Source organism: Podarcis bocagei (genome assembly GCF_964188305.1).
Source record: "Podarcis bocagei genome assembly, chromosome: 8".
Classification (NCBI taxonomy): domain Eukaryota; kingdom Metazoa; phylum Chordata; class Lepidosauria; order Squamata; family Lacertidae; genus Podarcis; species Podarcis bocagei.
The window spans coordinates 57,265,617-57,289,103 of record NC_138133.1 but is presented as its reverse complement, the minus strand read 5'-3'; the positions used below and the strand labels follow the sequence as shown (position 1 = coordinate 57,289,103).

At 40.2% G+C, this 23,487-nt stretch overlaps 1 protein-coding gene and 1 long non-coding RNA gene across 3 annotated transcripts; one reads left to right on the top strand and one right to left on the bottom strand.

Moving 5' to 3' along the window:
* Nucleotides 1–300: 300 nt before the first annotated feature.
* On the top strand, nucleotides 301–3,210 carry LOC308593149. Its single transcript, XR_014010786.1, has 2 exons — nucleotides 301–1,848; nucleotides 1,881–3,210. It is a non-coding gene; the product is annotated as an uncharacterized lncRNA (long non-coding RNA).
* Nucleotides 2,761–22,653, bottom strand: MTFR1 (mitochondrial fission regulator 1). 2 transcript variants are annotated; one of them, XM_081205031.1, is made up of 8 exons: nucleotides 22,434–22,653; nucleotides 17,144–17,287; nucleotides 15,759–15,857; nucleotides 9,141–9,259; nucleotides 7,994–8,232; nucleotides 6,685–6,937; nucleotides 6,122–6,272; nucleotides 2,761–4,210 (listed from the first exon to the last, which is right to left on the bottom strand). In XM_081205031.1, exons 2-8 carry the CDS (start codon nucleotides 17,207–17,209, stop codon nucleotides 4,151–4,153), a joined length of 987 nt encoding a protein of 328 aa, XP_081061157.1. In that variant the 5' UTR covers nucleotides 17,210–17,287; nucleotides 22,434–22,653; the 3' UTR covers nucleotides 2,761–4,150. The 2 variants fall into 2 exon arrangements, with proteins under 2 accessions (XP_081061157.1, XP_081061158.1); XM_081205032.1 differs by lacking the exon at nucleotides 22,434–22,653 and adding an exon at nucleotides 22,343–22,363.
* Between the last annotated feature and the right edge of the window lie 834 nt (nucleotides 22,654–23,487).

Here is a 23,487-nt window from a genome sequence, read left to right as displayed (position 1 = left end):
CCAGCACTTTTTTGTATGTTGTGAGGCAGATGTATAAACTCCTAATGCATCTCACTATAGGATGTGCATATTATGCGGCACATGCAATAGCAGGTTCATGCTTGACTTATATTTTTACTATTTCTGCCACTTGGTAGTATGTAAAGACACCTCCTTAGTGATAGGTTCTAAACTCTAGGTGGCTTGATAGTTACCTGCGTCATCATGTGCGTAATCCAAGTTTATTCTGCTACAGGTAACATTCTCAATTTTATCCTCTCCTTATACTGTATCATAGCATTGGGAATATGTTTGGGAAACTAAGAGGATTGCTTTAGACCAGTGATGGCCAAACCTGGCCCTCCAGCTGTTTTGGGACTACAGTTCCCATCATCTCTGACCACTGGTCCTGTTAGCTAGGGATGATGTGAGTTGTAGTCCCAAAATAGCTGGAGGGCCAAGTTTGGCCATCGCTTTAGACAAATGCTTTAAGTGCTAAGCTAATTTAGATAGAAATTGTAACCAAACCAACATAAAAAGCAGTGGGCTATTTACCATCAACAATTCAAGCTTTCCCACAAATCCCTATTCCATTGGGCGCATATTTTAAGAGGCAGCAAAGGTTGGTATACTGAGAGGACTTTCTGCTTAGGCTCCCTGCAGTCACTTCACATGCAGTTACGACAGGTGTGGAGAACTTTTGACCTTCCAGAAGTTGCTGAACTGCAACTTCCATCATTCCTGTCCACTGGATGTGCTTACTGGGGCTGATGGGACTTGTAGCCCAGCAACATCTGGAGGGCCAAAAGTTCTCCAGATCTTAGGAGTTGCATCTAATTATTATACATCCTGCCCTATCCCTAGTGTTGCCATTCTGTTGTATCCCTTTTGATAAAAACAATTGCTAAGGTAACTGCATTAATGAAAGACTAGCCTTGTATGATACATTTGAGTAATTTGAAGAACAAATTCAGTACAACTTAGAGGACTCATCAATGCTTATAAAACGTTTATATCTACGCTTTGTTTTCTTAGCTGGTGTGCTAAATTTTGGAGAGCATTTAACCGGGTTGTACTGCCTACTTTGAAAAAATACTGGAATACATTATTTATCTGAAAATAAAGTGAGGGAGAATAAGAACGGAAACAAAGAATAAAGTCCAGTATGGATTTTTAAAAATAAATTTATATGCAGTCTGTAGGCACCACTAAAAGGAATATTTCAAGTTGTCAAATATATGAAAGAGTACCCAACATGAACACAAATTACTGCTACTTGGCAGTCTTGGATATAGGTGTGTATATTTTATGTATTTATTAATTGATAAAAAACTTTTAGAATACAAATAAGTCAATAGCTTATAACTAAAATATAGCAACTGAAAATGTTCAACCAATTGTAAGCTATGCTTTATATTGTTTTACGCAAATGTATCATTTGTCAACATGAAGTCACTTATAGAAACAGATTATCAGGGATTAGGTTTGGTCCAAGCGCCATAGAGAAACATGGTGGTGTGACTTCAAACTTCTATAACTAATAACCAATTAGGACAATGCATGCTATTTTGAGGATTTCAAAGCTGTACTTTCTGGTTCTGGACCCATTTTTTTAGGCATTTAAATATTTTTAGGATGCATTTTCTTACATACAAGATTGTAGCCTATGTCTGATTTTATTCCTAAATACATAGGTACAGGATTACAGCCTTCCTTGACTGACATAAGAAAATGTATCCCAAAAATATGTATACAATAAAAATCTGGATTTAACAGTTTTAAAAAATGTTTCAAACTTACTGAACAGCCACCTATCACCAAGTGTCACATTTACATGTACAGTGGTACCTCAGGTTACATACGCTTCAGGTTACATACGCTTCAGGTTACATACGCTTCAGGTTACAGACTCCGCTAACCCAGAAATAGTGCTTCAGGTTAAGAACTTTGCTTCAGGATGAGAACAGAAATCGTGCTCCAGCGGCGCAGCAGCAGCAGGAGGCCCCATTAGCTAAAGTGGTGCTTCAGGTTAAGAACAGTTTCAGGTTAAGAATGGACCTCCGGAACGAATTAAGTACTTAACCTGAGGTACCACTGTACTCTTATTACCTCTACAAACATGGTGTGGAACCTGTGACCCTCCTGAAGATGATAGACTCCCACTAGCCTGTGCCACAAGGGATGATGGGAATTGTCTCCTAGCAACACTCCTGATTTGAATCTTACTCTTCCTGGGCTTAGGCAAGTCCTTCTGTCTCGACATTCCCATATGGGGAATAATACTTGCCTTACAGGTTTGTTGTAAGGGTTATAATTCGATAATGCATGTGAAGTTCTTTGAAAACTCGGTAGCAGTACTATATAAATGTATTAGTACTTGCTGGGTAATTCAGGTCTAGGGATTTTTCCAGAACTACCTGAAAAGAGCTTTATAGTACTTCTCTAATTCTATTATGAATTTGTGCCTCAATAGAGTTAATTACTCAGACATTCCTCCCAGTCCAGTGGGACTTTCTCTGCTATGTACGCCCTTAATGGTTCAGATCTTTCCAGATCCTATTCCCAGTGTACTTGTAGCAGCTGTCTCAACACTGAACTAATGCCTGCATACATTAGTCATAGGATCATAGAACTGTAGTTGGAAGGGACCACAATGGTCATGTAACTCAACCCTTTGCAATGGAGGAATCTTTTGCCTAACATGGAACCTGAACCCACAACCTTGAGAATAAGAGTCTCATGCTATGTGATGAACAAAAAATGAAATCAAGAGCCAGTAAGTATCTTTCTGATTTTAACTTTTTACATTGGTGGTACATGGCTAAATACACATGAGCGTGGAAAAACAACAGTTGGCGTTAAGGCATCTTGCAGCATTCTACAGATCAGATAAAAAATAATCTGTAAAACAAAGTTCTAAATTTAAAAACTTAAAAATCAAAGTTTTCAAACATTTCAGGGACACTAAATTAGCTCTTCATAGAAAAACAGTGATAATTGTTTGACGACATGGGGTGTCAGTGGACTTGCACATGAAAACAGTTATTCCACTTCACTCCCCTCACCTCAAACGTGCTGTTGAGGGTTGGAGCACATTGATGGGCTACAGGGGGAGGAGGTGAAGTCTCACTGTATCTGCTGTTGCAAGTTGGATCTTGCTGTTGTAATTAAGTAACAAGCATTCACAAAATAATTGCCTTCTATTTCTAGAAATGAAATTTTATGCAGCACTGTACCATTTTCCAAATACAACTTTTCAGTTTGTTGGTTCCCCCACCCAAAAAACCTAGCCAGGATGGGTCATGCTCTACATCTTCAGTTGTTTGTTCCCTGTAAAATTGCAAACTCCTACTGAACTGACTGGACTTGGTACCAAGTTGCTGGGACAAATACTGCAGCTGTTGACAAGAATGATCATAAGAGAACTACTAAGAAAAATATAACCCAGGCTCTGTAACCTGACAGTTTAAGGTCTGAGGTGAAGAAGCCCTGTTTATCCTTCCATTGGTAAATTATATATTCTGCTCTGGTTTCCTAACACAGAATATGCAGCATTACTTCTATTGCAGTTGTAATGTTTAGTCCTGTAAAAAATATAGTCCAAACTTTGGCTAATTTATTGCCTATAAATATGCTGCAATGTAACGTGTTTTGAAGCAAAAATGAGTTGATTTATTGAAAGATAATTACTAAATTTTGAAGTTTGTATTGCTGGAGAATAAGGTTTTTAAAGCCTTCAAGGTTAGTGTTTGAGAGGTAGAGTAGCTTTAGTAAAGTCTGAGTGCTTCATTTAAAGAAGCTGAAAACACAGCATGAGATTTCTATATGCAGAACATAGTTCAAAATTAATGTGTAACAAACTAAAAATAAGTCATTAAAAATTACCCTTACATTTTACCAGTTATTGCACTGGAACTATAATAACTTAAAGTTAATTTTTGTACACATGGTGTTTAAGAGTGTCAGTCATTCTTATATTGTCTATTAATACTCTAATACCACATTGACATTTCTGTACTAAAAAGCTGTGTTACCACAATACAATATTTATATTCTTAAACCTATTACTCAGGCCCCTGGATTTTTTTTTAAAAAACAAAACACTTGTTTCTCAAAAAAGCAGAAGTAGTTGTAAAAAGTCCTTTTGTAGTGAGGTATTTTTTTCCCCTGCTTAAGAGTTTTCAATTAGATTCTTCATTTTTCCTGTAGGCTTCAGCATGTGTGGCCCAAACTATAAAAAGAGAATGAGAGTAAGAACAAGGATCTGCACATACTGGGAGTAAGTTCATACACCAAGGCTACAGGCTACCGCTAGCATGTACTCAGAAGTCATTCTTACACATTTCTTCTACTTGTGGTTTTTCCTGATCAATTTTAAAATTGAGAAATTTAAGAAGCAAACCCAGAAGTGAAATAATGGAGCTTAAAAACCAACTAGGGTTTATAAATATTTACATTTGTTTTAAAACTGCTGATTTTATTTATATGAATGTTTAACATTTGATTTTTAGTTTATGCTTTACATAAACTGTTTAGAGGTTTTGTTGATTCAGTGGTATATAAATCTCGTCAAATAAAAGAGTGGAATTCAGTTAGTGGTCTTGCACTTGTATAAGGGCATTTGATGCAGCAGACACATTTACTGACAGAAGAGCATGATGTGGGTATGTTTTTGACAAATCCTACACCTTCCCTGCTACTCCACAAGGCCCCTCTACTCTCTGGGGCCAATCTCCTGCAGGTGCTAGAGGAAGAGCGATTTGGCAAAAAGGGCCTCATCTTCTGTTAGAGGCACCTGCAGCATCAAAAACACTTCTGTTAGGACCAGGGCACCAAATGGAGTCAACCCTGTGTTCAGCATTCTTGCAGTACAAGTAAACCTTTGTTTGGCAAGAAGCTCTCTAGTTAGAATTAGGCGTCACCATCATGTCTGTCTTGCCTTCCAAACCCCCTTAAATTCTATGTACCTCTAGTACAGTGACCAGTTATTTCATTACATACTTGTTCTTGCCCACCAACTGAAATAATGAACAATAGTTGCAACATACCCTCTAGGCAGAATGGCATCAAAGACCAACTAGCAATGGGACAAACTGTGTAAGTTAGCCCAGTTATTGGTGATAGCTGACTGTTACAACAGAACATATTAGGGGGCCTTCGTAGCTGGGAAATCCCCTCCCCAGTGCAAGTGTTGTTCTGAGACTAGAAAAGAAGCTTCCTGCTCACCTTGCCCTCAGTAATCTAGCACTATATTGCAGCTGCTCTATAGAAGGCTTGTATTTAACTATTTTTCTGGTTGACATTGGGGATCAAGAGTCTGCCTGTGGGTATGTGAATTTTGCTAAGGATGAGCATGTTTTAAGACACAGTGAGACCCCTTCTCTGTAGCTACTGTGGTAGCAAGGCAGACTGGCAAAGGAGGAGAGTGCTTTGTTTCCCCTTTGCCAGCCTGCTGCACTGCTAGCCTGATCCTGTGAACTACCCTGAGACCTAAGGGTATGGGGCAATATACAAATTTAATAAATAGTAAAAATTATAGAAATTTGTAGCAAAGTGGTAAAAGAGGGACTCCTTTTAGGAGAGAGAAAAAAGCAGGATTGGGCTTTTTGGGCAGGCTAGTAATTTTTATGGGCTTAATAAGGTTGCCCTATAGTATTTAACAACTTTTCTAGTCTATATGTAGCAAGGAATTACATGCAAGTGAACAAGTAGGCTAATGGAGGGACAGACAAATGACATCATGCTAACTTCACCAGTCTGTTTGGTACAAAATAAGACAGACTAGCAGCCTGCATCTTCATGCTCCCCACTGCATTTTCTGTAGATAGACCCATTTTATAATCCTACACTCCACATGTGAGAAGGGTTTCACAGCTACACAGGCCAGCCCCTCCAGCAGTTGGCTGGAACATGTCAGAAAGAGTCCAAGTCAGAAAAGCTCTCCTCAGAAATTGTGTGCAGAGGGGGCAGAGAGACTTCTACATATTCCAGTGGCAAGCCGGGTCAACTTCCAGTGCATGATCCTTAAGATATATGCAGTTGGCTACAATTACAGTTTTAAAGGTCAAGGGAGAACTGGGAGGGAGGATTAAAATCCTAGTCACTAGGGTCCAGTGAATCATAAATTGGATGCAGTGCTTACCAGCCTTGTGTCAGATTCAGGAGCCTGTTTCTCAGTTTCACTTGGGCTGTCACTTCGATATCGATAAGCAAATTTCTTTTTAAGAGCTTCAGCTATTAGTGCGGCAGGATCTGTTGGGTCGGCTGCTTTTCGTTTGGTGCTCTCCTCTGGTCTTCAAAAGAATAGAGCAAAACTGTTGAGTTGTAGACACTTCAAATGCCTGCAAAGAGAGTGGCTTCCTCTCTCTCTCTCTCTCTCTCTCTCTCTCTCTCTCTCCACCCCCCAACCCGGAAGGGTTGGTACTACCAGCTACAAGTGCTACAACACATCTTCCAGCCTCTTATCTGATACAGCACGTCTCCTGGCCCTGAGCTACTAACTTTACCTAAAGAGGGATGTGATGTTCCTCCTAATCCGAAAGAGTGCATGATGGTGCAAGAGGGGGCTGCAGTGCGGTATGTGTTACCTTGATTAAGCAAATGACTGGCTACTTGTGTAATCTAGGCAACCATCCATTGTTAATTTTCCTCACTGAAAGCCCCATCCCCCCAACCTTCCTGAACAGAGAGCTGTAGTAGATTCACCTTTTCACAGATCGCAGCTTTACATTGTTCATATCTTTGAGAATATCTAGCATGTTTGGTATTTCAGGCTTCTTCGAATCATCATCTATAAAAGTCCGTCCGGAGTTTACTCTTTTTCCTTTGCGCTCCTTAATAAGATCAATGGCAGAAGTGCTCTGCTGGAGCGGTGGTGGAGGTGGAAGGGGTGGGGGCGGCGGGGGCGGTGCTGGCACTCCTGCTAGGACAGGAACTGATGCTGCAGAACTTACTCCAGCTGTAACAAAATAGTCCATTTAATTATGCAACAATATTCTTCAGTAAATAATGGTTATCATTTCAAAAACAAAGCCCATCAAAGCAATGTAGTATTTTTCAATTGGGGACAGACATCTATCTAGGAAGGAAATGCAAGAAGAGTAGAGGGTGCCAAAAGGGCTTGGAATCCCATTCTCTGGTTAGGCTTACTAGTGTTAAACAAGTTTTAAAATTTCTACCCAGTGGGTGTGGATTATGTTCAAGCCACTAGAGAATGCTAGAAGTCTTTAAGTATGACAAATGTATAAATAATAAGCCATCACCAGCCATCTTATAAAATGATGACCAAATCAAACATATTTGAACAGTGCAGCAGTGCTTTAGAGCTTACAACTGCAGATACTGGGTTGATTTTGGCAGCAGTCTCAGAAAATTTAACGTGCAACACTAAAGACCTTGCCAGCTAGGAAACAAGGTTCTTCTTCTCGTCCTTCTAATACCCTCCACTGTCATGTTCAGATTGCTATGAAAAAGTAGATTATTAAGAGGGAATAAATGAGACAAAGGAAAGAGAATGCAAGGCAATCAAGTAGTTAATGTCTTTATACTTCTTCCAAGTAGTACTGGCAGTCTTCCAATTCATGTTTAGCAGTCACTAATCAGAGATGAATAAGTTGGAAATATGGTTTAAAGAATAATTCAACATCCAAAATGTGTTAACTGAAGCTTTCATAAAGTTGTTTTTAGACATCAGAATAGTAATCAGACAAGCTTTTTCAACTACTGCCATTCAGCACCTTTAAAATCAACAATGTCAGATAACACAGCAATGGCTCAATATCACCTTGAGCCTACGTTTCTGCAATTGTTTACGAAAGTATGAATAGTCCAGTGGATGGAACAGCAAAGTTCCACTTCTAGTTCTCTCCGGTCAAGGTGAGTTAAGAGGTGAGATACCACAACTATGGAAGTCACCACTTCTAATGCAAAGAATAATCAGACCCATTGGAATGAAAGTCAATTTGAAAGAAAAGTTATAAAATCAGCTTTGTTATATATATATTTTTTTAAATACCTGCTGTCATGTTCTGCTGTTCTTGTAAGCTTACGATTTTGGCTATTTGCGCTCTTAAACTGGCAAGTTCATTTTCTAGCACACTGATTTTCTGCAGAGCTTCATCATTTGTGGCCACAGCAATCTTGGAGTCTTCTTTTTCTTGCAATGGCTTTGGCAAAGGTACTTGAATATTTGGATCTCTTCCTGAGCAGCCTTCACCTCTAGGATATGTTTGGGATTTTGACCAAACGTCTGATCTGTAATCGACAAAACAATATACAGTAGTACTTACTTTTTTAAAAAAACCCATTATCAAACAGCTAAAGGGAGCAATGGTGAGGAGAAGAGGGGGAGAGGAAGGGGAAGTCCTGTTGTGTGATTGAAACTCCATGTGCACAGCATCTTATGCAGCCTAAACCTTCTATAGGCATGAGGTGTTTTTTTTACTACTCCTTTGTACAGGGAATGGCTGCATAGGCTATTAAGACTGCCACAACTAGCTAGTTCTCACTTCAAACTAAATTCCCCAAATCTGATTTTTTTTTCATTAAGACACAGCCACCCCTTTCTCATCTTTCTGTAAATTTAATGTATAATGGCAGCCAAAGTATTTTCATGCGTCACTATCAACACAGGAATATACATTAACCTATAGTCACACTTAATGTGAAACACTTCATAACAGCGTATCAATTTCTGCAGGAATGGGAGAGAGCACTGGCAATATTGTGGCTTTCTCTGCAGTCTTCTCTTGCTTTATGGACTGTAGGATCATCATTCAGTAATGCAAAATGGAACCAATCTCCTCCCAACCCCACTTCACCAATATGTCAACTTTCTGCTTCTCATATTGTCAAAATGAAACTGGTGCATCCCAGAGGCAGTTCTTTGGGTTTACATCACATTACAGAGTCCTAGCCTACACCCAATAATCTAAACATTGGAAGCACCTGCCTTTACATTGTTCATTCCCTATCTTCCAAGTGCCAGGGGTGCTGAAACTTGTGACTGTCTAGGTGACTCTGCTGTTTCTCTACCCATGAAAACAACACTTGACAGCATTCAAATGAACAGGATATCTAGTTCAGTTCAACACACTGCTTCTTCCCTTGACACAGGTTGAATTAAAGAATCAACCACAGAGGGGCAGCTTCAAAAAACATACCTGAGCCGTGTAAAGACTTCACTTTCTTCTTCAGCAACCCACCCCACATCTGCAAGGGAGACCACTCCATCATCTCTCAGTGGATTAGAATGACTGCCTTCTGCAGACTGAGATGGAAGCTAGATTTGAGTGGACAAGATTACATATTAGAATTCAATAGCACTAAGTTGACAATGATTTCACACAGTCTTGTTTCCATGAGGGTAGTGGGAGGATGAAACATCCTCCTATTATGTTGGAGAGAAATAGATGGAAAAGGAGAAAGATTTCACACCAGGGTTAAATCCCACAAAGAATACTGCATGTGAACTAAACACAGAAATTTTAGTATTAGCACAATTAATCTATGAAATACAACACATGAACTAATACAGTACAACAAATTGCAAATAAACCTATGTTTTCCAATGTGTACAACGCCAGGCAAGTTTCACTTTAACCTGCACCATAAGTCACTAGTTGCAATTTGGAAAGTTACCTAAGCTAATAGTTACTGACTACAGTCCATGGACAATTCACTAATCTCACCAAGCATCTAGCAGTGCCATTCTTTCAAAGTGCCAAAAAGGAATGTTTTCATGCAAAAGAAAGTTCAGATTAAAGATTAAAGTAAACAGGGGAATAATCTTTTACATGGCAGAGCTAGTAAGAAACCTGGTCTGCATTCAATGTGCTCTTCCAGTTAGTAATACTTTGGTGAGAAATAGGAGTAAAGATAGAAAGTGAAAAATGTACACTGGGAATATGCTCTATGTGGCCAGAGGATGTGGGTGCAGTTCTAATGTCAAATAGTATCTGTTTCCAGATTTGCCAACAAAGCTAAGAAAGCACCATGATCAATACATAAAGGGTTGATACTGCTGTTTAGCAACTGTGGATCCCCCCCCCCGAGGCCAACTCCAAATATATGAAATATTTTTTTAGCCTTAAAGACTTGGAGCCAAATTTACAGGCCTAAGCAGAGGTTTGCTATTACATATTCTGTGTGGATCTAGTTGTTGAGACAGACAGACAGAAAGAAAGAAAGACAGAAAGAAAGAAAGACAGACAGAGATTGTCAAGTGCACCTATCCCTTGGCTATCACTGGGTTATTCTGACATGACTTCCAAGGTGACTATAATAGCAAGTTGCAGTATAGCTTTAAACTCTACATTTGAAGCTCAATTAAGACATGACACTCAACTGTGACTCACACTAACAATAGTTTAATGTAAACCACGTTTGAGCTCCCATATGTACAGGCACATAGTGGTTTAGAGCAATGCTACTCAAAGTGGCTGAGGCAACCCAGCCAGATGGATGGGGTATAAATAATAAATTTATTACTGTATTATTATTATTGTAAAGTGGTGGTCCATGGACCAGTGCTGTTCTGTGAGTCATCAGTTGCTGGCCCCTGGAAACTCGACACAGCCCAGGTTGGGTGGGGCATTTCAGGGACCAAATATGTTACTAGTTTTTAGCACATTAGGGGAGGGAATAGCTGATCCATCACATCAGATAACTTGAGAAGTGCTAGTTTAGAGCTTTTCATCTTCTTAGTGCTTCAGTCTCTAGGTTATGGGCAGCCGACATGGAAACCTCCAGATGTTAGATTACAACTCCAATTATCTCTTTCCACTGGCCATGTTGGCTAGGGCTGATGGGAGTACAAGAGTCCCATATCCCCGTCTGTGGCAAGCATCCAAATCACCCACCACACATTTCTTTGTCCAACTATACTACAACTTTAAAGTCACAACGTCTAAAGCCGCAATCGTATGCCCACTTGAGCAGAATAAGTCCCATTTAATATAGCGGGTCTTGCATCTGAGTAAGTGTGTACAGGACTGCCTCAATCGTTTCTCTCCCACAGTTGCAGAACAAAAACTTTCAGCAGTTAAAGCCCCCTATGTAAGATCAAGCAGAAAATTAAGGCTCTAAAAGTTAATTTGATTTATGGTTCTTAATAGCAGTTCATTATGATTACAAGCATGCACTAATAGCTTAATCAAGTTTAATGAGAAAGGACAAAACTGACTTACTGCAGGTTCAGTGCACGATCCTGTGATATAATAGCTAAAGCAAGAAAGAAAGAAAAAAGAGGGAAAGAGAGAACACTATAGAAAAGTTTCAGTGTAGCAACAATCTAGAAAAAAGCAAGAGTTCAACCTTGGCACTGATTCTGCTGCTGTGACACATATCAAATCCCCACAACTGAGTAATATAAGGCTGTTCAATTTAGGGAATGGATATAATAACCTTTTCAGCTTGGAAATAGCATTAACTGTACCCAAAGAATATGTTTGCATACTCTCTCCTCTAGCCGCTTCCCACTTTTGTTGGAAATATCTGTAGGGTTCACACATTCTTGGCTCAGTTCTAGAGAAAGCCATCATTTGGCACATATGCCAAAGGATTTACAGAGGGGTGTTTGTCTCTGTGGTGCTGGGCTTCTGGAGCAGGCTGAAGCCAATCCCTTGTGCTGCTTTTGCATGGTCAGCAGCACAGAAAGAACCAACCTCTCCCCACTTCTGCAAGTGAGAGGAAAGGTTTCATGTCCTACTGAGCTTTCAAGCAATACAAGCAGGCTCAAAAGCTCAGTGTCAAATAATAGACTTCAGTGAGTGAGGATCCTCTCCATTATCAGGAATCCTGGCTTACCAGAGAGCCAAAGCTCTTATTCCTGGTGAATAATTTTATGGATGCAGGCCAGTGAGAAAATTTTGCAGATAGAGATGAAATATTACTCCTTGCTTCCTACTCCTTTCTTTCCCAAATAAATCTTGTTGACGCAGTCCATTTTCACGTTAAGAGGTAACATCTAAACCTCAAAGCCCATTATAACTGGAAACAGGTAAGTGTGTAACAAAGAAGTTTGAATGCAGGTGGACCAACAAAGGAAGGAAACATCTGTTCTTTTTACCTTTTATAAAAAGGCTAGAAACTATGCTCATTTGAATGTATCATGCAAGTGTATTTTGAAACAGCTAACATCAATGTAGTCATAAATTTAAAATCATTACTATACTTGAATATGTTTTCTCTTCAAGAACAATTTAGAACCCACAAGATTTCAGTAAAATTAAATGCTACTGTCATACGACTACAATAAAAACACAGAATTCACAACTAATGTAAAATTCCCTGAAAGATTTCTTTCCTCCCACTTTCAAATTTGAAGAATGAATGCTATTGCAAATCACGTTTAATTAAAACAGTAACTTCAGAACTGCATGCATCACAAGGACACAGTTTTATTTAAATCTGTGGAACTATTGTCAGAAACGTCGCAGAAGAACAAGCATTTGCAAAACCAGAATCCTGGGTGGCAGTGGCACCCTCAGCCTACAAACACTTATCTGGCATTTGGCATATAATCACAATATGACTTGTATTATTACAGAACTAAGATTCCAAAAAGGTCACACTTGCTTATATTGAAGGAACACATATTATTCTAAAAGTCAAAATAATGCTCTTTATGTTTGAAACATGTATTTCTATTACATTTGTTTGCCCTTCAAAGATTCTATGTATCTATTTCTCTCCACCTTTATATGAAGTGCCAACACTTCTTCCCCAGCCCTGTTTCACCATTTTGTTCCATCTGATTTTCACTTATTTATAAATAAAAGTGCCTACTATTCTATGTATCTTTAGGACTTTTCATCCAACTCCATCCCATTTAACTGTGTTTCCACAACTCAAAAATGCACTTATACAACTCCAGGCTAACACTGAGAAGAAATGATTATGACAGTGTATACCTGTATATATTAATCCTCCACCTGGGAAGCAATGTTAGTAATGTATTTACAGCAAAAATGAAGAATTTTGTGGCACCCTAAAATGTAACACATTATAATATATACTTTTGTAAGCTAATCTGATTTAGTGGACTGTAGTCCATGAAAACTTATGCCATAAGAAATTTGTTAGTCTTTTAGGTGCCACAAAATTGTTATTTATTTATTTATTCTATTTAATTGTAATTATGCTGTGCCTTTTCCCCAAAACTAGGACTCACAGCCGCTCACAAAAATTAAAACAAATACCAATAAAACACAAATACAGTGGTGCCTCGCAAGACGAAATTAATCTGTTCTGCGAGTCTCTTCGTCTAGTGGTTTTTTCGTCTTGCGAAGCAACCCGATTAGCGGATTAGCGGATTAGCACTATTAGCGGTTTAGCGGCTATTAAAGGCTTAGCGGCTAAAAGGCTATTAGCGGCTTAGAAAAAGGGGGGGGGGAAAGCGAAAAAAAATCGGAACACTCGCAAGACGTTTTCGTCTTGCAAAGCAAGCCCATAGGGAAAATCGTCTTGCGAAGCAGCTCAAAAACGGAAAACCCTTTCGTCTAGCGGGTTTTCCGTCTTGCGAGGCATTCGTCTTGCGGGGCACCACTGTAGCTAAAAACATATAAATGGTTATTGTTAAAAAGTAATTAAATTGTATTCTGAATTAAAACAATGTAAAAAACTACTAAAATGCAGATAGTAAAAAACCGTACAGCACACTATTAAGAGGGCTTTCCTTAAGAACAGCCAGTTTGCAGAAGCCTGGGGAAAAAAGACTTCACTTGCTGGCAAAAGGACAAGGAGGAAGCTAGTCCAGCTTCTTTAGGGAGTTCCAAAGTCTCAGAGCAGCCACCAAGTAGGCCCTCTACTGCATCCCCATGAGGCATGCCTGTGAAGGTGGCAAGACTAAAAGTAAAACCTCCCCCAAAGATCTGAGCTTGGACACGTTCATATAGGAGAATATGACCCTTCAGATAGCCTGGACCAAAGCTGTATAGTGCTTTAGATAACATAACCAGCACTTTGAACTGTGCCTGAAAACAGACTGGTAGCTAGTGAAGCTCTTGTAACAAGGGCGTTGTGTCCCTATCAACTCTCTAGTAGTTATAATAATATAATTATTTATTTTTTGTACCCCACTCATCTGACTAGGTTGCCCCAGCCACTTTGAGTGGCTTCCAACAGAATATATGAAAACACAACAGAACACAACACGTTAAAAGCTTCTTGATACTTTTTATCCTTTGTCTGACCTTTCTTAACACAGCTGAATCACAAGCAGCTTTTACATGGCAAAGTGTGGGTTGAGTAAATGCAATTGGAGCTTTCCCTTCTAAGCATATAGAAAGTCTTTGTGCAAGAGCTGGCCATATACAGATTTTTTTTCAAATTACAGTGACACCTTAACAAGCCACTGCTGAACCCCATTTCCAAAGCTTCATAACAATAACATAGAATGGGAATTTGGGTATGCAGTGAAGGAAACATCCGAGAAGATAATTACCATTTACTCTGTCAACATGCCAAGATTTAAAAAGAGTCATAGATGTGACTCCTGGGGCTGTAGACAAAAGGAGCTCTGTTTCAATAAAAAAATTCCCAAGTTCAGAGCCAATTTCTAGCTGCATTAGAGACAATCACTCACTCAACATTTGCAGTAATAGGCTCTGCTGCTCCCCAAAGTTACTCTACAGCAAGTTAATACAACATGCATAACCTTTCTACAATAGGAAGAAGACTGGGATAAATCCCTCTTCTAAGATGACAGAGACACAGCAAAGTTTTAAAACTGCTTAACTTTATTTTCATGAAAGCAAACTTTTCAAAGCATAGATCTACACTAGGAAGTGCACCAGAATATTCATTGAAAGAGTTCCCTGGACTTGTAGGCAGATGTTTAATGACAGCTATCTCTACTATTCCCCAGAGTCAATACTATTAAGCTTCCAACTCACAATATCTTGCTGAATAAATGTTTCCATAAGATGTATTTTAAGACGTTTCCCCATGACATTCAACAATTTTAAAAACAACTAACAGAGGTACAGTTTTAAAGGAAGTTATACAATGTGCAAAACCTGTCTGCTGGGTTAGCAGGCTGCTCAGAAGATAGAGAATGTAAACTATTAAAACATAATAACAAAGGTAAATTTTAATAATTATACAGAACCTTCAACAAAATGCTGTAGTATGTCTCCAGCTCCTAAGAAGCGGATCCTTTGAGGTCTCTTCAGACCTTCTAAGTGGTGTATTGTCAGATAAAGAGAAAAAATAGTCTTGAAAAAAGCTTGAAAGGACCAGCTTTCAGGATGTACTAATGTGTCAGATGAGGCACAAAGAGGTGAGTATTGTAAGCTCACAAACACATTTGCTATAAGTTTTAGGTGCTTCAACAGATCCATTCTCTCTCTCCGACTCAGAACACCTCACCTGACACATTAGTACATCCTGAAAGCTGGTCCTTTCAAGCTTTTTTCAAGAATATTTTTTCTCTTTATCTGACAATATTTATATTGTCTCCCTCCCTGGAGAAGCCTCCTCCCTATCTAAAACATCAAGGCCTGCTTCAGATACACTGTTCCTTCTCCCTTCCCACCCCTGAGCTGATGGACACTATCTGTCCTGTGAGGAAGAGATCAAGGGAGGCATGTATAGACAAACTACATGGCCTGCTCTACTCGCCATGTTATATTGTTTCTTTTCATACTTAAAAATTGTAAACTGCCTTGGCAGAAAGGCAGTATATATGAATGCAAGACCCAGATCCAATTAGTTTGCTCTGACCACTAAGATTAATTTAATTTCCCTGTGGAAAGTGAAACAAATATTTAAAATCTTACCTGAAACTGAACTCTTGGACATTGTATCAGCGAGAGGTTGGTGCCAATTTTCCTTACAATACTTCTATCGCGACCATAAGGCTTACTAGACCAAAGCAACTGGAAGGATAAAAGAAAAACAATTTTATTACTGCCTAACATGATCTGCCTATCATGGAAATAATTTGTTTCTTTAAGTTTCACTGCAAATCCAGATCACCTGGGCGTAAACCCCAGTTAATGCACTTTTGAATAAATATGCAGATGTGCACTGCAATGCCTCTGTATAAAGAAAAGTACATTGTGCAGCAGCAGCATCCATCAACACACAAATACTTGTGCAATGGAACTTTTTCATTCTCTCTCCCCCCCACCCCCCCCCCAACCAAAAAAAAGGAACAGGGCAGGTTTGGGGATGTGCAGGGGGGAAGGAAATCTGTTTGGCTGTCAGAACAGCTAATATGAGATTTCATGCATTATGTTTTAACAAGGATAATCTACACTGGAATTCTCATGTGGACAGAAGACTAGAGAAGGATAAGGAAATGAATCTGGCCAGTGGGCCAGACCTTGAGTTCCTCCACCCACCACCACCAGGCCATTTTGACAGTTTTGAAATGGATGCAGACAAACAAGCCCACTCACTTGTCAATTCCTTGACGTAAGGTGAGTCATTTCTCTTTCGTAGCATGACAAGCCATGCTAAAAATAGAAATACAAGACCAATTAAGCAGGGCTTGAAATTACTGATGATCAGTAGTGACTTCAAGCTCCACTTTCTTTTAAATTATATTTTAATTGATGCTTTATTGTTTTAATCTATTTTCCCAATTTTAAGTAATCCTCCTTGGAACCTTAGGGTGAAGGATGGGATCAAAGCCTGAATAAATAAAAAAAATTAAGTGTTTATAATACAGTGGTACCTCGAGTTACAAACACCTCAGGTTACAAACCCCACTAACCTGGAAGAGTTACCTCGAGTTGAGAACTTTGCCCCAGAATGAGAATGGAAATTGTGTGCCGGCGGTGCAGCGGCAGCAAGAGGCCCTATTAGCGAAAGCACGCCTCTAGTTAAGAACAGTTTCAGGTTAAGAATGGACCACCAGAACAAATTAAGTTCGTAACTAGAGGTACCACTGTACAGAGATTTGACTACCCCTTCTAATGTAACATTCATTTAACTCCTGGGCAAAAAAGCATACTGTGATGTGTTGACAAAAAGTGTATGATGGCAAGGCCAAATGCACTTTGGAGGAGAGAGATTTCTATAACCTGGGGGCCACAGGCACAAAAAGATGCTCTCAAACACTACTGCCACATGACCCTCAAAAGGGTGGCACTGTCAATAGGGTATTTCACACTGATCCTAACAGCCAGGCAGGTCTGAACTTCACTGTAGCACTTACCGATTCCATAGTTAATGCTGCTTGCTCAAATATCACCCTAAGTAGGTGCTTAATCCAGTAAATCATCTGGAACAATGCAGGATTTCCACAATCTTGTTAGCTAACCACCTCAGTTTGATGGAATGCAAATGTTCCATAGTCACTCTGGGGAGAAAAAACACAAGTGTGAAACCATGAGTATCTGTATGCAACTCTTTCAAACTATGAGAAATGACCTAGAAGAAAACATATCAAAAAAGCTAAGTCCACAATTTTCACCGCAAGTACGCAATCAGTATTTATTGATTGTAATTTGTAAACTCACTTTTAGGCTCTGTCAAAACTGTCATGTAGGATTTCCAGAAATTGAAAATAAAGTTCTAGGGTGCAAGCAGGTTTGGTCATCAGTATACTGATGTCACTTGGCTCTACCTTTCCTTTCCATGTTCAGTTCCCAAGGAGGCTGTTGAAATCCTAAACCAGTACAGTGGAACCTCGGGTTGCGGACATAATCCATGACGGAGGCACGTCCGCAATCCGCAGCGTTCGCATCCTGAAGCGCCGGGTCTGCACAGGCACAATTGGTGCGGCTGCGCATGTGCAAAGTGTGATTTAGCACTTCTGCACATGCGTGAGTGGTGAAACGCAGAAGTAACCCATTCCAGTACTTCCGGGTTTCCCGCAGTCCGCAATCCGAAAACACATAAACTGAAGCATCCATAACATGAGGTATGACCGTACCTAGTGGCAGTTCTGGGATGGATGCAGCAAACAAGCTAAAATTGAATCAGCGCAAGATGATGCTGTGGGTGGGGAGTTCCCTAGTTCCAGATGATAGTTTACAACTGGTTTTGGATGGACTGGTACTCTCCCTGACAGAAGAAGTGTGCAGTTTGGGAGTGCTCATGAATTTGGCACTGACTGGGGAAACCCAGTAAGTATCAGTGACCAGGAGTGTTTTCGGTTTTTGTTTTCTCAGCACTGGCTCGTATGCCAACTGCCCCCCTAACATGAATGGGATGACTCTGCCACAGTCATCCACATTTTGGTCATATTCCAACCAGACTACTGCAATGTGTTCTATGTGGGGCTGCCTTTGGAAATTTCAGGTGGTTCAGAATGCAGCTGCCAGGGCTCCACTCTGAATGTGTGTATCTATGGAACATAACTGACAAAAAAGTACTAGTGATAATTAAAAGACAAGATTCTTAAGAGCTTATGTTTTCAAGAAGCTTATATTTCATTCAAACACCTCTCACAAGGAACGTTGGTTATATCTTGTGCACATCTAAGCCTTACCCCACAATGTTTCAATTTTTAAAAATCTTACACTGCTTCCAGTCCTGTGACAAATGCCCAAAATTTGTCCTTTTAAATTTTTTTATAACAGAAACAAATAATAAATGATAAAACTTGATTTAAGATAGCATGAAATAGTTGGTGAGAAAGTTGTTCAGAAAATAGCCTTGAGAGCTGCAGTTCTCACCATGTCTCCATTTACAGTTTGGTCTTGCATACCCACATATACATGGCAACTTGACTAAGGGTCAATATATGCCCTTGGCCTGAAAATGGTGTATTTCAGGATTTTTTAATCAAATGCATAAATCATCAAAAAACCTACAAATACCTACTGGTCTCAGTTTAGTCCCTCTAAGAAAGAAGACGAATTTGATAATGTGAACATAATTATGATCATTTTGGAAACTTGTTAAACTTCTTAGTCAGCTACATAATGGAAAAACTGAATGGAATTTTTAAAAAAATGACAAGTCAGCAGACTACAAGACACTTGGGACAGTTCTAGCAAGAACTGTTGTAGTTAATTCATTGCCAGTGCTTTCATTACAAGCTTGTTTTAGTCAACAGTTTACCACTCCTAGGTAATAATATCTTCATGTGGAAACTTGGCACAGGCAACCTCAGTTGCACTGCGTTGAGGTTTACCGTTTATGGGATGTTTGAGATGCTGGTGCAGCTGTTCAGTTGACAGTTTCTCACATGCAGTACATGGTATGCACTTCAGGGCTGCCATTTATTTTGTATCCCTTTGAACTTGGAATCATTTTCTTAGACTTAGATGGATCATTCCAGAAGACTAAAGCATACTTTCTTAAGAAAGCACAAATATCTGCTAGCAGCAAGTTCTTCTCTGACCCATCTGGGAAATAATGTATCACCCCACTCTCAAACCTAAACATGACAATACATACTGTAATTCCATGGTTCCATTCTGGAAGCCGTAGAAGGGGAAAATATCAGGAGCCCTCTTTGCAAACTTTGACTTCCCCTTGGCTTCTCATCAAAGCAATCTGAAATTATCAAGGGTACCTGCATGGCTTTCTACTGCCACTTATTTGTGATTATACCATAATAAGACATTTTCTGCTTTTGCTGCTACAGACTAACATGGCTAACTTTTTGTACCTATCTGTACAAGAAAAGATGAAACAGTCTTCCGGGTGAGCCTGTCTGACTGGAATTGGCTCTTTAGAGTCTTAGACAGATTTTCTTCCACTACATTATTCTTCCAACTGAAGATGCCAAAGATCAAAATGGGGACTTCATACATGCAAAGTATGTGTTCTTCTACCACTGAGCAACAAATCCCCTCCTTGGCCTCTACTCATCTGCCATATCCTAACTGTGCTTCCTCAGCTCTTTAAATCTAAGAAAAGCAGCTTACAGAGCCAGGCTGCATTGTCAAGAAAAGCAATATTTTAAAGTAATTTTTTAATCCTGATCTTTAAAATGTTCTGTCCAGGAGGAGGAAACATATAGGATGGTAGTCAATGACAGACCTACTTGGAGTAATTAATTTCAATTGGTCTACTCTGAGTAGAAATAGAAATTCATGAAATACAACTCATAGTCACCTTGAGTTGGCACAGGAACAAATATTGGTATCAGAGTTGGAAGGGACCACAAGGATAATCTAGTATAGCCCCCTGCAATGCAGGAATCTTTGACCAATGTGGGGCTCAAACCCATGACCCTGTGATTAAGAGTCTCATGCTCTTCCAACTGAGATATGCTTATTACATTTGGTTTATTTGAAACAAATAGAGCATGATCCAAAATCAAGCTACACAGCAAGTCATGTTATTGCTTATTTGAGCTGTGTGGGTGCTGCACAGGGGGAATGACATAGGGACCCATGTGACCAGCATTCACAATTAAAACACTGATTAAGATGAATTGTGACTTATTGTGACATGCAAACTAAGCCAGTGTAATGAAACTCACAAACTAATGGAAAAATCAATTTATATACCTCAAAATGCAAATGGCTGATTTGGCAACAGGGGACACAAACAGTTAACCTTCATTGCATACAGCAGCAAGCAAGTGCAGTTTGGATTTAAATATCTACACTCCTGTCTTTCTTCATTCCTTCCCCCACTTCTTCTTTTTTATAAGTGGGTTTTAAGCCTGCAGCACCTAGATCCCTGATGTGCTTTAGAATATTATTTAGTGTTTTCTAAGTATACCCAGTAATACATAAGATACCAAGAACATAATATAGGCATTGTATCTCAGAGTACATAAGCAATCCCTATTCACTTTCCATTTGACTTTGTGGTCACTAATTGAGGATTAATCAACCTAATGATCTGGCTAGAGGTGAGGGTTTGCTACTCAAAATTACCAGCTTTGCACATGTTGCTCATTTGCAACTATTCTGTATGCAGTACAGAGATATGTTTTCTTGAACTTCCACTTATTTTGGCAAGCCCTATTTTAAGCTAGATAGTCTGAAATGATAATGTTCATATTTTAAAGTCCTACAAATACCTATGATAATGAAACAGAAATGCAAGGCGTTTATATTTCTTTTAAAACATTTGCCTAATTTATAGGAGCACAGAATTTTCATTTGTGGTACAAACACTGGTTTCCACAATAAGCACAGTATACTGGAAGCTGCTTTGTATCAGAGATCAGAATACTTCCATCTATCCCAGTATTATCTCCCTTGACTCACAGCAGCTCTCTGGGGCCTCAGGCATTCTCATCACCTGCTACCTGATCCTTTTAACTGGAGATGCCAGTTTCTGCATGCAAAACATGTGTTCCACCATTGGTCTATGGCTCCTTTCCCAAAATGCTGCCTGAGCTTTAACAGAACACACAATCCTGAAGAACAAAGAGTCCTCATTTTTATGTCACCTTAAAAATACTTGTCTCAATAATAATAATTTTATTATTTTATTATTTATACCCTACCCATGTGACTGGGTTTCCCCATCAGCATTAGAAGACAGTAACTTGCAATTTCTAAATGACTTCCACCTAAATGCAACTATGTTTTCTACACACTATTATTCTCTGCACAACTTGTTTTTATATACCTAGCAATGTAAGAAGCACCAGAATGAACTAGGTCTAGCTATGTTAGATACAAGTTTTTGATGTGTGTGTGTGTCAATGTATTCAAATATGGCAAAAACAAATCTTGATCTCAGTCCCGACAAAAAAGTCAAAATGCCTTGCTTCCCCGCCTCTGCTTTTTGTTTACAGAAGTCACCACTGAGCTGGCACAGACAGGCAAGTTTCAAAGTGCTAGCAACGATGGCCCACAGTGTTGTTTACTAGGACGCAGTAGGAGAAAAGAACAGGTTAGAACCTTCTCAAGGTTAGCCGCTGTCTAACCAGTGTCCTCACACTGGAGACAAAGAGAGAACTCAGACGGCGGAGCATTTTGACCTTTCACTTGACTCCTGAAAAAAAAGCAAAAAAAAGCAGTGCCTATTTTGTAACCCAAGGAGCGGCCAGATTTAGGCCTAACCCTGGAAATCAGGCTTTTTTGCCTACTCTGTGCCCTTTTTTCCTCGACAACGCGATGGCGGATTGCGATTACTCAAGGGGGAGGGCACCGCACATGCTCAGAGGCACCCTCGCCCCCATTTCTTTCTTTTTTTACTGTTAGCGCTACAGTGCTACATGCTCCCAGGTTGGAGTGTGCCTCGGATCAAGGCCCGCTTTTAGGAAAAGCGGAGGGAAAACAGCAGTGCTCTCAACTAACTGTTGGGACTAAGCGGCACTCGGCGCGAGGAGCTCTGGGGCAGCGGCCACCGCCAAGCCACTCGCTCCCACCACCAGCCGCACCGGGCCGGTATTGGCAGGTCCCCTCAGGCGCCTGTGTGGGCATCCTCAAATCCGGACGGCCAACTTCTCCCTCAGCCCCCTCCGAAGCCGGTTCAAAAGCCCCTCCCGTACCAAGCGCCGCGCGAAGGGCTAAACCCGCAGCAGCGGACCCCGGGACCGCAGCACGAACGGAGAGGGCGCCGCCCTCGCCGCTCAGACTCACCGCCTCGCCCTGCCGGTAATACTCCTTTCTCAGTCACCTCAGCAGCCGCCAAGTCCCGGCAGTTCATTCCCACACACGCTCCTCATCTCTCCCCCGCCCGTCTCCTTCAACAACCAATCCTCCAGCTGCACCGGCTACAGCTCTTGGCCAATCATCGTTTGCCGTTGCGGAGGGTGAGGCTTCAGCTCCCGCCTTATCCGGGTCACAAGACGTTAGTCTACCATCGAGACGGAAAAGAAGACGGGTGACTTGGTTTGCGGACACGCTGGGAAATTCTTGCTCTTCGCGTGAACAGTACTGAAGGATCGCGCGAGAGCGCCATCTGCCGATGCGGAGCTCTCGGTACAACAGCCAATGATTACTTAGCAGAGCGTAGTAAAGCTGTACAACTGTTGTTTCTTTTCTCGTCCGGACTAGGTCCCTGTCCGCTACGACGGTAGCATTTCGCAACTCGCTTTTATCGGTACTGTCGTTATCAAAAGGGCTGCAATATGCAAATTAAAAATTATTTGAGGACTGCAGTAGCCCTGTGCAATAATATGGCTTGATACGCTGTCAAGCGTTTGTTTTAAATACGTAGTTGTTTAGATTTTATATTATATATTTGTATTGCATTTTGTCTTGTAAGCTGCCTTGTGAGCAGCCTAAACATGCCTAAGTCTAAGGTATAAGACAGCTTCCTAAGTTCCTACTACTGTACTTTGATGAGGCTTACTCCCAAGTATGTTTAGGCTTGGGTTCTTATCCTATACCAGGGGTGGCCAACTCCCAAAAGACTGCACTCTACTTACAAAGCTTAGATCGTAGAATTGTTGAGTTGGAAGAGAGCCAGAGGATCATCTAGTCTAACCCACTGCAATGCAGGAATATGCAGCTGTCCCATATGGGGATCAAACCTGCAACCTTGGCATTATCAGCACCATGATGTAACCAACTGAGCTATCCAGGTATCTACCTCCTTTTTTTAAAATGTATTTTATTACTATTATTAGTATTTTTAAAGATTGCAGTGTGTTTGCAGTAAGCAATAACTTTGCAATACAGTAACGAAAAT